This window comes from Hypanus sabinus, chromosome X1, assembly GCF_030144855.1.
Source record: "Hypanus sabinus isolate sHypSab1 chromosome X1, sHypSab1.hap1, whole genome shotgun sequence".
NCBI classification, from domain to species: Eukaryota; Metazoa; Chordata; class Chondrichthyes; order Myliobatiformes; family Dasyatidae; genus Hypanus; species Hypanus sabinus.
In genome coordinates, this window is record NC_082738.1 from 11,813,559 (window position 1) to 11,827,766 (window position 14,208).

General features: G+C 44.9%; 1 protein-coding gene across 1 annotated transcript in view; it reads left to right on the plus strand.

The window, feature by feature from the left end:
• Positions 1–3,196, plus strand: part of gfap (glial fibrillary acidic protein) — a 28,338-nt gene extending 25,142 nt beyond the window's left edge. Inside the window, exons 8-10 of the mRNA XM_059955600.1 lie at positions 542–585; positions 2,261–2,346; positions 3,109–3,196. Coding sequence (XP_059811583.1) covers positions 542–585; positions 2,261–2,346; positions 3,109–3,150 — 172 coding nt within the window. The 3' untranslated portion in view covers positions 3,151–3,196. The remainder of the gene's footprint in view (positions 1–541; positions 586–2,260; positions 2,347–3,108) is intronic.
• The last annotated feature ends 11,012 nt before the right edge of the window (positions 3,197–14,208 follow it).

The window sequence follows — 14,208 nt, forward strand, 5'->3', positions numbered from 1 at the left end:
AACATAATTTATTTTTAAAATTAGATAGCTCTCCATTTTTCTTTCATCCATGTGCCTATGTGGGAGGGAAGGGTCGGATTGATCTTGGAGTGGGCCGAAGGGCCTGTAATGTACTGTAGTGTTCTATATTCTAAAACAGCAAGCCACTGCTCTGTCTAGTGAGAGCAGATGCCCCAGTTTACTGTGCACTGTGGCTGGTGTATACATCTCATATTCAGAACTATCTGAGATCACCGATGTGTCAGGAACAGACTGAAAGACACTCTGTGATCTAGCCTGACAGTGTTTTGACACCTTGGCATATATGATCCACCTGCTGGTGGTTCTGGGTGGATCTGTGAACGTGATCCAGTCCAATATGATCACCAGATGTTTAAGGCGGAGATTAACACTTGTGTTCCTGGGCTGTTAGTCCAATGACTGCTCTTGGCTGTCAGCTCCTGCCGCACTCTCCTCAGTACTAAACCCCAACAGACACCCCTCAGTATGAAGGAAGTGTCCTTCAGTCTATTTGAAAGCTCCGTGTTCCTTTTGTTTGCAGAATTTCGATGCCTGTTCAGAGTTTCTCCACTCTCCACATACGAGGTAAGTGTGCACAACAACACCTTGTATTTGTACAGCTCAGTAGGATCAGCTGATTTGATATTGGTGTCACTCTGCAGTTTTCTGAATTACTTTCCATCCCAGAGCAGGTAACACATGGATTAGACAGGGTAAATCTGCCTCTGCGCCTTCCCAGGAGAGGCACGGGAATAAAAGAGATAACGTGTGTGTCCAAGCTGAAGGTGAAGGGAGGAGAGTGAGGTTCTAGAGGGATACGCTCACACACAGGAACATGTCAATACTGGGGAAGTGGCAGTGTTAGATATCTCAGGAGGCATAAGAGAGGATAAATCCCAGAGCCAGGTAAGATCTATCCCAGGATGCTGTGGGAAGCAAGGAAGGAGATTTCTGGGGCCTTGATGGAGATTTTTAAAACTTCATTAGCCACAGACAAAGTGACAGAAGATTGAAGGATAACTGATGTATATATAACTCACATATGCATACAACACCTAAAAAATAAATTAGCAAATAGTAAGGTGCATTTACAACACAAATTAAAAAGTAAACACCATAACACTACTGATGCTTCATAAATGATGAAAGCTGGCTGGTGACAGGGAGCTCAGTTGTCTCACGGCCTGAGGAGAGAAGCTGTTTCCCTTCCTGACAGTTCTTGTTCTAATGCCTTTTATCTGATGGTAGGGAGTCAATGAGATTCTGGGACAGATGGGAGGGATCATTTACAATGCTAAAGGCCCTGCGTATGTCGTGCTCCTGATAAATATACCTAATTGGTGGAAGAGAGACCCCAATGATCCTCTCAGGAGTCCTCATAATTCTTTGTAGGAACTTGTAGTCAGATGCCTTGCAATTCCCATACTGCCAGATGGTGATGCAGCTGGTCAGGACACTCTCAATGGTGCTCCTGTAAAAATTGGTTAAAAAAGTGAAGTGGTGGAGCCTCACTCACCTCAATCACTTCAGGAAGTGGAGATGCTGCTGTGCTTTCTTGACCAAAAAGTGTTGAGGGACCATTTGAGGTCGTCCATTATGTGCTCTCCCAGAAACTTGGTGCTCCTAGCTCTCCCCATGGAGGAGCCCTTTATGCACAGGGAGAATAGCCTACACCTTCCTAAAATCCACAATCCTCTCTTTGGTCTTATCCACATTGAGACTCTAGTTTGGCTCACACCATTCTACCAGCCATTCTAGCTCCTCTCTGTACGCTGTCTCATCATCATTGTTGATGAGGCCAACCACTGTTGTATCATCAGCGAACTTGAGGATCCAGTTTAAGCTGGATCTAGCAATGCAGTCATGCATCAGTAGTGGGAACAGCAATGGGGGGCTGTGGAGTATGATGTGTTGAGTGTTGAGTATGATGGAGCTAGAGCTGTTTCTGCCAACACAGAATATATTGTGCATCTTGATCTGGAGGAACGTTGTTTTGTTTGGTGGTATCAACATGAATGACAATAAACTGAGCTTGAACTTGAACTTGCTAAGCCAAGGCAGGAGTACCAGTTGGACTTGGAGTAAAACTCCTTTATTCTGAAAATCAGGTTGTCTCTTTCTCTTGCCCTCAGCAGACCCCTGGTGTATGTCCATTCTCTCTCCCTAGGCTTGTGTATTGAGGAAGACCCCCAGTATATGCTTTTTCTCTCTCCCTGGGCTCTTGGACTGACATTTCATTATCTATGCTTTGTTACTATAGAGACGAGTCTGGAATCTAAAGGTTCCACTGACATTCAAGCAAGAAGGAATATTGTGATAAAAACTGTGGAGACCCATGATGGACAGGTGAGTGGACAAACCAGGTGATCCCAGATGGAGTAAGGAGTTGCCAAAGTGTTACCCTTATCTCCCCAACCCTGCCCAGTGCTGTCCTCTGTCCTAATGTTGCTTGCCCCCTGTCTCACTGGTGCCAAGGTGTGGGCTTGGCACTGCCTGGTGGTGATTCCCACTCTGCTATAGGCTTTGTACTTGGCCTGTGTTAAACTGAGGAGAGCAGATACAGCTCATTTTTGTTGGGCATAGTAAATCTCCCAGGATTACGTAAAAAGGAAGGAGTTGTATCTTTCTTTTCACTCAGATTTCCCAAATTTTGCACAGACATCGAAGTACTTTCACAATGTTGTTCTGTGCAACTATTCCCATTTGAGATCATGGGTAATTATTTTTTGACATTGGCTGTGGATTAAATATTTCACCAGCAAGTACCCAAATCCGGGCCATGGAACCCATAGCACAGCACCAAGAGAGCCAATGAGCCCTTGAAACCTCACCTGAAAGAGAGCACTTCAGACATTGCTGGACTCCCTCAGTGTAACCTGGAGCGAGATGGATGGGGCTGGTAACGCTGTGGTGACATGACTTTGTGTTTAAGAGCTGATCAATAGTTATCATATGGTTAGATCATGCTTGTTGTGTTGGACATTACGGCATCACCATGAAGTTTTATAAAAATACGTCTTTCTGTCCCCCAATGCCACAACTCATCAAGTTTCAGCAAACTGATCCTGCACATTTAGTCTGACTCTCATTTCTCTTCTCTGCCCACAGATAATTAATGAATCCAGTGCAGAACACAAGGAAGTGGTGTAACTAAATGTTCCAGCCCAGTGGAACAAGGGATAAGCGTGGAAACCCCACAGTAGTTCGCTTGCAAATCTAGAGTAACCTTGTGTAGCCACCATTGGAGCAGGATAGGAGATAAAGGAAAAGGAAGTGGAATCCTGAGGTTGTGTGACACATCAACACATACCAATGGTACATGTATGCAGGCAGAGGCATCATCTCCACCCCCCCCCCCCCCCGGTCCCTGCATACAGGGCAGGGCAGTATCTCTTCGCCACCAGTATACACATTAAGGGGCTGTGTCCCATTGATGCCACTGGGAATCCTCAACAGGGTTTTGTTTTTTGACTTTCATGCTTCTGGTGAACATCACTGACCTGAAACCCCAGCCCTGGCCTGCTGTGCACCGACAGAATGTTGTACTTTACGTTTAGATTTCCAAAAAAAAAGCAGTGTTTTTAGTTCATTAATGTCCTTCCCAAGCTGTCTGCAAAGAAATGTCCTTGATGCAGTTTTTAAGATGGAGCCTGAGGCAATACCCTGTACATGGGGAATAACGCAGCGAGTGTGCTACATCCCTCCCCTGTGCCCACAAGGAGACATCCTAACACTGCCGCTGTCTCTAAACCCCAGATACCAGGTTGCTACCTAGTACTGGTGGGACTAAAGCGTTCAGTGGCACAGTGGCACAGTGCTGTCTCCAGAAATAGAAGAGAGCTGATGAAAGCAGCAGTGAATACTGTTTGGACAGATTAAACTCTGAATGTGGCAGCACTTCTTCTAACCATAACAGAAAGTTTGAACTTATCTGTATCTTCAGACATCCTAACAATTTCTGGTATTAACTCCTCGTTACTGTTCTTTATCCACATCCTAAAGTCTGATTGCTTTTCCAATGCAAGTGTAACAATAAAATAAAGTGAAATCAGCAGACTGGGTGTGTGTGGATCTAAGGCAGTGTGATCACCCTAACGGTGAGATTTAATGAAAGAATTGTTTTCACTGATTTTGTGACCCAGGAAGGGATGTGAGCTTTGGGCTACCAACAGCAATTTTCACCTATCCAACTCCAGGGCACCCTCACTGACAGCCGGCCTTTTCATCTAAATCTCCCAGCCCAATGTTGTAGGCAATGTTCCCTCTAATTTGTAATGACCAGTTTGCGCAAAGATCTTGTTCTGTGCAATTTTTTTCCCCCAGTGACAACACGTGCGCACTGAATTTTATATTCATTTGAACAGCTAGCGAAACACTGTCAATAAGAACCTTGATCTCCTCTGGGTTTGATCATCTTTGCTCTCAGTCATCTGCACTCTCACAAAACATACGTAGCAGACCTGTAGCGGGTAATGAAGGATTTTCTCACCAGAGCTTTTGCTCATCATCTGAATGTGATTTGCTTGCTAAATGACATATTAAAAAGTCAAGTTTCCAAATATTACTCCACTTCTTCCCACTTGCAAATTCTCCATCAATATTTGCATCATGACAATAAACACAGGTAACGCCGGTTTCTGCATTGTACATAAATATTTGTCGTAGCTGCACGCTCCTGACCTCATGAGGCTTTGGTACAGCAATTTCTATTGTTTCATTAAGCCATTTCGCTTCAAATGAACGAGCAGTTCTTTTGTGCTTCACACCCTTTGCTTCGTTGGAATTCAACATAGTGAATCAATAATTTCTTCAATGAAAACAGTATAAATAAGCCAGTCTAAAATCTGCAGAAAAATCATGGCAAACTCCATGTTGTGAACACCGTCTGCATCAGAAACCAGAAAAGGAAATGTGTTCGTGTATGATCGTGAAATATACTTAACATGCTGATGAAGTCGAGAGTGACAACCTTTGTGCACAGTTTCAATTCCTTTGTGCGCACAGACCTTTGAGGGAACGTTGCTCCCAATGCAGCCTGTTCTACACTGGTGAGACCTGATGTAGATTGGGGTACTGTTTTGTCAAGCACCTTCACTCCATCTGCAAAAAGCAGGATTTAGAGGGAACTTTGGTGGGGGGGGTTCAATATATTGGCTGGATTAGCCCACATCTCTGGATTACTTGCTTACTTGGGTCCTTAGCATAGGCCATCGATGACCTCTCCCTGAAGTCAATGATATGTTTGGAGTTCATCAATGCTCCTGCAATCCATCATATCCACTTTTACCGGCCATACCTGTTTCCACCTCTCACAACAGGGACCTAGGGTTGGTCTTTGAGAGACTCTCTGGATTACATCCAGCAATTTATCCCCCAGGTGGATGTCCTACTTGCCTGATTAAAATCACTATGTGCATTGCTGTCTAAAATGTAGCTCAAAGACTGACAACACACAGTACTTGTGTGTGTTGTGAAAGTGGCCTCTGGCTTCTCTTGTCTTTGAGGTGGTCTCTCCGATCTTTATGCAGATGAGGATTAGTATAGATAATTTATCTCATCAATAAATGCTTCCATGAATGGACTGAGTTGCCTCACTGATGTTAAGGTGCTGATAGAGCAATCAGTGAGGCTCGGACAGGGTGATGTGTTCATCCCACTCTGCTACACTCCAGCAACATTTTGGAGTTTTGAATCACTTTTGTGCTTGAGTCACATTGCACAATGAATGATACAGCACAGGACAGGCTCTTCAGCCCGCAATGCAGTGTCTGTGCCAAATTAAGTTAATACTATCTGTCTGCACAGGCTCCCCATGCCACTATCCTCCCCCCCCTCCCGCCCCATTCCAAGCATGTTGATATGCCTGCCTAAAAGCCTCTTAAACACTGCTATCATGTCTATCTCCATCACCACCCTCGGCAGCCTCTTCCAGGCACCTACTGTTCTCTGCTTTAAAAACTTGCTTTGCTCATCTCCTTTAAACTCCTCCCCCCTCACACCTTAAAGCTTTGCCCTTTAGAATTTGACTTTTCTGTCCTGGGAAAAAGACTACCCTGTCTGTGCCTCTCATCATATAAACTTCTAGCTGCTCCCTCCTCAGCCTCTGATGCTCCAGAGGGAGAAAAAAACGCCTACCTGACCTAATTCTAATTGCCTGTGTTAGGCACATATTTCTCTAAACCAGGGATTCTCAGCCCTTTTAATACCATGGACCCTACCATTAACCAGGGGATCCGTTGACCCAGGTTGGAAACCCTTTCCTTCCTACGATTCAGCCTTCCAAATCAAATGTGAAACCAGTCAGAGTAGTGGCCTGCAAGCCATTGCCATCGGATCCTGGGTAGAAAGGGTTTGGAGAACCCTTCCCAACTCTCTGGGGTACTAACTGTGGAGTACATAGTGGCCACTTTACTGTCAATTCCATCCAACCCACACACACCAAGCCCACCGTCCCTATTCCCCCTCTTATTTCCATGTACTCTTCCAACTTGTGCTCTTGCATGCCCACTGACTTCTCTTTTTTGTCACCTACCTACACTAATGGGTAATTTACCATTAACCATTTACCATTAACCTACCAGCACAACTTAGAACGTGAAGTAAAACCAAAGGACCAGGGAGAAACCCACACATCATTGCGAGAACCTGCAAACTCCACAAAGACAGTGTCACAAGTCAGACACAAGAATGGGACTCTGGACCAAGGGGGCAGCAGGCACAGTGCTGCACTGGCACTGGGCAAGTGGCATGAAGCTACATTGAGATTAAGGGAGCAGAGCTAAGGAGGAACAGACCCAGGTACTAGTGGGAGAAAATAGGAGTGGGCAGCAGGTGCAACAGAAATTTTTCTATCTGCTCTGCCACTTCCATTAACTTGAGCACCCTTAACCCTGGTCCTTCTGCTCCTAAACCCATTTTGCAACTATACCCTATATTACACATAGCCCCTCCTCATTGTCTGTAACCGAGAGCATCGCCCCCATGTTTCTCCATATTAAACTTCATCAGCCATGGATCTGCCCACCTAATCAGTTTGTTTATATCTTGTAACTCTCACCTTCTTGCAGTTCACAATGCTGACAAGTTTTGTGTCATTCACAAATTTGGAAATTGTGCTTTGCATCCCAAATCTGGGTCATTAATACAGATCAAAATAGCAGCAGCCCCAGCACTGATCCCTGGGGAATGCCACTCTTCACCTCCTTCCTGTCAGGAAACAATCATTCACTGTCTCACCTGTTACTGGGCCAATTTTTTATCCACACCATCAATGTCCCCTTTATAATCACATTTTCTTATGACGCTAAAGAAATCCATTTGGCTCATCAAGGCTATGCCAGTTCATTTTGAAATTCTGTCAATTACATTGCCCAGTTTATTTCCCTGTAACCTATTCTTTCTGGCATCCCTCAGCTAGCCGCAATTCTACCCCTTTTCTGCACACCAGGGGAATTCTAGAGTGGCTGACCTGTGCGTTTTTCAGAGGTGAGAGGAAACCCACACAGTCATGGTGAGAACTTGCAAACTCCACACAGATAGAAGGAGCAACACCCACAAAATGCTGGTGGAACTCAGCAGGCCAGGCAGCATCTCTGGAAAAAAGTACAGCAGACATTTTGGGCCGTTACCCTTCGGCAGGACTGGAGTGCAGGAGGTTGGGAGTGAACCTTGGCTGCTAGAACTGTGAGCACTACCTGCTGCATCACTGTGCTAGCTCTCCTCTCCTCTCCCCACCCACCCCCTGCCCCCCATATGTTTGAACTTTAATACAGATCATCCCTAAGGATGTGAATGCCCAACCTTTGGCTACCCCATACCTACAGACGAGCATTTGGGAGGCTGGTGGGATGGATTTGTCAGCTCACTCAGTGAGTTATCCCACGCCTGCTCACTCTCCTCTTACAGATGTTCTTCTTCATTTCTGACTTACATCTGTTCACACTATGGACAGTTTTCAGGAATGAAATTCTGTCATCAACTCTGTTACTTCATCAAATAATTCTTAGTTGGCTGAACATGATTTGCCCATGTCCTCCCTGGCATTTTCCTCCAGGTGACTATGAATCCTGTTTCTGAAAACTTTCCCATTGCTGAGGTTAAACCGTGGTCACTGAGATTATTCTTATTTCCATTTTTGACCAAGGAAATAATAACTGCCACTCTCAGTTCTGGCATCATCCCAGTATCAATAGAGCATTCTGATAGCAACAGCCTCAAACTCAAGCATGTTCTCCCTTTCAGAAATTACATTCGCAATGCCAGTCCTGTTACTGTTTTCTCAGTGCCCAGCTAATTTATAAATTCCAACATTTCCCCAAACACAGATCTCAAACTAACAGGCCTATGATTCCCCTTTTCTCTCTCCCACTTTTATGAACAACTTTAACCCATTTGAAATGATCTGCATTAATTACTCTGGACGTAAGCTGAATATGTCTGAGGTATAGGGTTAAATGTTTATTTTGTCCTCACAAGTTTTTATTTATTGTCTGTGGTGCTAATAATAAGCCCCGCTGTTAGTTGAGGCATGACCTTCCCTTCTCAGACCTGTCCATGTTGTTCTGTACTGTCCTCCTTTGAGATCTCAACAATATTGTTTTCCCTCAAGAGCATCTCCTGCCCACCAAGTACCATTGTATCTGTCTGGGGCTCCCAACCTCAATAGCTTAATGCTTTGTTACTTCCCCACCATCAATACCCAATCCTTATTGCCAATGTAACGATCACACATTGCTATTCAGTAAGGCAAGGTAACAAGGACTGACCTTGTAATCAAACATCCTAAACAATCATTCTGGACCAGGCTGCCAGCGTCATTTACTGTGCCCTGTGCCTCCCCTACATCAGTGTGACCTTACACAGATTAGGGGATCAAACACCTTCACTCTACCTTCCATAAGAGCCAGGAACTCCCGGTGGCCACCAATTTCCTCACTGATATGTCTGTCCAAGGCATTCTCTACTGCCAAATTGAAGCTACACACATATCAGAGGAACATATTCCATCTTGAAAGTCTCTAAATAGAGTATCAACATCAACTTTGCTAACTTCTGAATCCTACTCCCTTTTTGTTTTCCCCTTAACCCTCCGGCCCTTTCGACCTTCTGTTTCCCCTCCCTCACAAACTTTACCTGCACATCACCCACACCTTTCTCCCTCTGACTCCCCACCTCCTTCCCTTCATTCCATGGTCTATTGTCCTCTCCTACCAGATTCCATCTTGTTCAGCCCTTTGCCTCTTCCATCTATCACATCCCAGCTTCTCACATCATTCCCTTTTCTCCCCTCTCACCCACCCACCTCCTATCCCTCACCTGGATTTACCCATTGTTTCCCCGTTCCCCCTATCCTTTTATTCTGGCTCCTGTCCCCTTCCTTTCCAGTCCAGATGAAAGGTCTTAGCCCGAAATGCTGCCTGTTTATCACCCCCCCATAAATACTGCCTGATTTGCTGAGTTCCTCCAGCAGTTTGTGTGTTGATCCATATTTGTGGCATCTGCAGAATCTCTTGTGTCATCCTTCACTGAAGGCATACAAAACTCAATTTACACGTAGGCCCTTTTATATTAAAAAAAAACTCGTATTAACCCTGCCAAGCCTATCAGAGTTTTATAACTTCCAGAGACTGTAGACCCATTCTACTCAATTAACTGGTTTTGTGAACCTTTACTATATTCCTTCTAAGGAGAGTGTGTCACTCTTTGGTTATGGAGATAGTCATTGTCTGTACTCCAGGTGAGTTCACCAAAGCCCGATTTGATTGTAGACTTCCGTATTGCATCCCTTTGCCATGCCACACCATTCACCTTCCTACACTTTTGTTCTTCCTGCATGCTAATTTTCTATATCTCTCTACTTTCATTTACTTTGCACTGAATTTGATTCTCACTATTGAAAATGTTCTGGTTTCCCATTCACTGGATCACTTCCCTGCACTGCCTCCACTGCCAGTATGTCTCACTTAAACAAGGCCATTAGCAGTCTAGGTGTATTTTCACCAATACCCTGAAGTAAGATTTCCTAATCTTTGTATTACACCCGAATGACAATGAAGTCAACATTCTATTTCCGTGAGCTTTACGTGTTTCATGTGTGAGGACACACAAACCTGTACAGCCATTTCTTTAGCCTCAGTTTTTTTCCAGACTTATTAAAGATTGAATGTTAACTGCTCATTCCAACAACATGCCTGTCTTCAAGCCTTTCACAAACACTTGCTATCTTTCAACCTACAGTTCGGTCAATGACAAATATTGAGGGTGGGTTTCTGATCCCAGCATTTAAATTATCTCTGTACGCAGTAAACCAATCTTTGAAACAGAGTACCATCATGCTGAAGCATTCCATAGTCTGAGTAGACCCCATCCCCTCCCCAACTCGTTCTGTGCATCGCCCTATATTCTGCACACCCCATTACAATCTTCTTTTGTCACTTACCCTTTGTTTGAAGCAAGCAAAGTGTGAAACATTGCTTTGATTTCCTTTCAAATATCTCAATGTACTCTAAGCATTTTAAACATTCACATTGGCCATTCCAAGTTCACATGTGTATATAAAAATGCTCACTTAACACTTCAGCTATGGACAACAAATATAGACATTAGCTTGTCCAGTCCAAAGATATCTTTAGTCCCATGCCTGGGCATTGTGTTCAGTTCCGCATCACAATCTTCCTGGGATGTCAGAGGCAAGTTTTTCACACGGAGAGTGGTGGGTGCATGGAATGCACTTCTGGTGATGATGGTCGAGGTGAATACAATAGGGTCTTTTAAGAGACTCTTAAATATGTACATGGAGCTTAGAAAAATAGGGGGCTATGTGGTAGGGAAATCCTAGGCAGTCTCTAGAGCAGGTTATATGGTCGGCACAACATTGTGGGCCGAAGGGCCTGTAATGTGCTGTAGATTTCTCTGTTCAATGCGGGACTGGCTCCGTTAAACAATTAGGTCAGCATTGGACTGAAGGGTTGTTTCCATGCTGTATAGCTCCATGATTCTACTTAATTCTGATCAACGTGCTGCTCTTTTACCCTCAGCAGGATTAATCTGCACTCGCCCCACTAGCTCCTACCAGTATGCTCATAAATAATCTCTGTCTACTGTTGACCTTCAACTCTACTGCAATGATGAGGCAGAATCTTCCACACTGAAAGTTGTTTATCTTTTCACTAAGCTGGGTGAAGAAAGGAAGATATTGTCAAGAGTATCTCTTTATGATAATACTGGAACATAGCAAAAGGTCAGAGTAGAGTAACTGTGCAGTTACTAACAGCAAGGAGATAAAGAAAGAGAAAGACAACTAATTTTGTTCCAGCTTATTCAAAAATAGCCTGTGCAACATCAGAGAGAAATAACTGCTATTCAGACATACTCCCTTTGAAGTATACACCATAGCACCAATGTTACTGATTCCTGTATTCATTGATAGGCTGGTTTGATTAATACATTGCTGAATTGATAGTAGAATGGATAGATTATTGGAATGAATGATAAACTATCTATGTTTAAGGTACTTAGACCTGCACATGAACTGGCAGTAAAGAAAGGGATATAGACTGTGACCAGGTAGATTGTCATCATAGACATAATGGGCTGTTCCTGTGCTGTACTGTTTGGTGCTCTAACCAACTGATTGACTGGTAAATTAGTGATTGGATTAATTAATTAAATGGAGCAGTGAACAATGTAGTTGAGCTGATCTATATATTGACTGACTGGGAGACCTGTTGATGAACTTGATGCCTGATGGACTGAGGTCCATTTCCCTGCCCAGAGGTGAGACTTGGTCTGGGGGCAGCCCACCAGTTGCCATTGCCAAGGGACTTCAGGTGCTGGGTGTGGGGCAGTTCTCTCCCCATCTTATTTTCCACTCATCGAGCTGTGGGCCAATGTCTTGCCTCTGCAAAACACAAGGTGACATTTTGCTGGACTTCTCCTTGCACTCATGGTGGGGTAGGGGGGCACAGAGTGACCAGTCAAAGCACCTGCTTCCAGCGTGGGGATTAAGAGATGGGGAAGGGAAGGGATGAGGCAAAAGGGCGTTGAGGGAGGGGGAGGGTGAAATCAGGTAATGGGGGAGGGTTTGAGTAAGGGGAGTGAGAAGAGGGTTCAGGTAAGTGGGTGTTGGGGATAGGGGTTGGGGAGGGGCTGTTGGGGGAAGGGTTAAATGAGGGTGTTGGAGAGGGGGAAGAATTAGAGGATAGGTCCAGACTCGATTCTATACAGCCACTCTCCTCACTCATCACATTTGGCCTCCATTGTACGACACTTGGATTGACTGTTGGTCTTGCTGGGGTCTCCAAAAGAGCCAGTAGGACCACTGGTTTATTGTCCTGAACCGTCGTAGGACCCTGACTCCCGCCCCAAACCTACACTGTTCCCTCAGGTCATCAGCCGCCTGTGACCCAGTGCTAGTGGACTGTTCCCAGCTCTGGTCTGCAGGGTAATAGCGGGGGGCCTCCATCAGACGTTGGCTGGTGACAGCATCTCCTGTCATGGTCTCCCCCGCGGAGCAGACAGTTATAGCAGTTCCATTTTTAGCCCAGCATAGGCAATATTACCAAGTCAGGTGTGCTCCCTTGCACCTTCGTGCTGCTTTATGTTATGGGTTCAGGGCGGGGCTGTCACAACAGTTTAACAAATAACTGCCATGCTTTTGTAGACAGGACACATGACAGAATGGTAGAGGAATGAGTGTTTAGGATTAACAAGCAATCTACTGGAGGAACTCAGCAGGTCGAGCAGCACCTGTGGAAGAAAGGAATTGTGAACATTCTGGGTTGAAACTCTGTATCAGGTCAAGTTTGGCTGAACTTTTTCTTATCCTGAAAAACTCTTCCGAATCTACTAATTTCCTACAAGTCAAAGGTGTAACCCTTGGTATTCCTGGCTCTTTGTTGGCTACATAGAGCGGTCCCTGTTCCAATTCTTCTCCAGGTCCACTCCCCAACTTTTTCTCTGCACCCATGCAGAACTCCAAAAGAGCCAGTACCTTCCCCACCAACTTCCACCCTACTCTCAAATTCATATGGACCATTTCAACATTTCTTTCCCTTCAATGGATCTCCATGTTTCTATCTCAGGAGACAAACTATCCACTGATATTTGCTATAAATCCACCCACTCCCACAGCTACTTAGACTGCACCTCTTCCCACCCTGTCTGCTGTCAGGATGCAGTTCTTTTCTTCTCGCTTCTCCATTTCCAATGTATCTGTTTCAGGACATCTGAACTATCCTCCTTTTTCAAGAAGTGTGACTTCCCTTCTGTAGCGGTTGGTGGAGCCCAATCTCACATCTCCTCTGTTCTCCTACTCTCACCCCACCTCCGTCCTGATAGAAAAGAGACAAAGTTATCCTAGTGCTCACCTTTCCCCCACCGACCTCCACAACCAGCACATCATCCTTTGTCATTTCCACCAGCTGCAATGTGATCCCACCTCCAACCATATCTTCCCCTCCCATCCTGTTCCACCTCCCACAGGGATCACTCCCTCTGGACATCCTGGTCCCCACCCACCCATCCCTGACTCCCCCGAACTTTCCCCTGCCCTTACAGGAGCCATAAAAACTTGTTCTCACCCGTCCTCCCTCACCATCAACCTGGGACCAAACAGCCCTCACAGGTAAGGCAAACCTTCACATACATTTTTAAAAATTTGAGTCTTGATGCAGAACTTCAATGTAAAATGTCAACAATTCCTTTCTTCCCATGGATGCTGTTCAACCCGTTGAGTTCCTCCAGCAGATGATCTGTTGCTCCAGATTCCAGCTCTGCAGTTTCTGGTGTCTCTAATATTTGGGCTTTGTGGATGGTAAAAAGGCTTTGCAGTGTCAAGTGGTGAGTCACACGCTACAGAATATCAAACCTTTGACAGAATTTATATAGCCCGTTGAGCTTTTGACCAATCACAATGACTGAGATGTTGATAACGGGGTACTCTGATGGTAATGCTATTGTATATAAAGGGAAGATGGCGGGATTCTTTGTTAGTGATGTTCATTGTCTGATGTTAAAAAGCACAGAGCAACCCATGTCTAAATGTTGCTCCATATTCCAGCATTTGCAGCCTCTTGTATCTCCATATCGCAATGTTTTTAGGAATGGGTGCTTTCTTTGTTCATGATTGGCTATGTGCAATTCTCCCCACTTCTGACCTAATGATGGAGGAAAGCAGCTGAGGAATTCCTGCAGTGAAGTCTCAAGGCT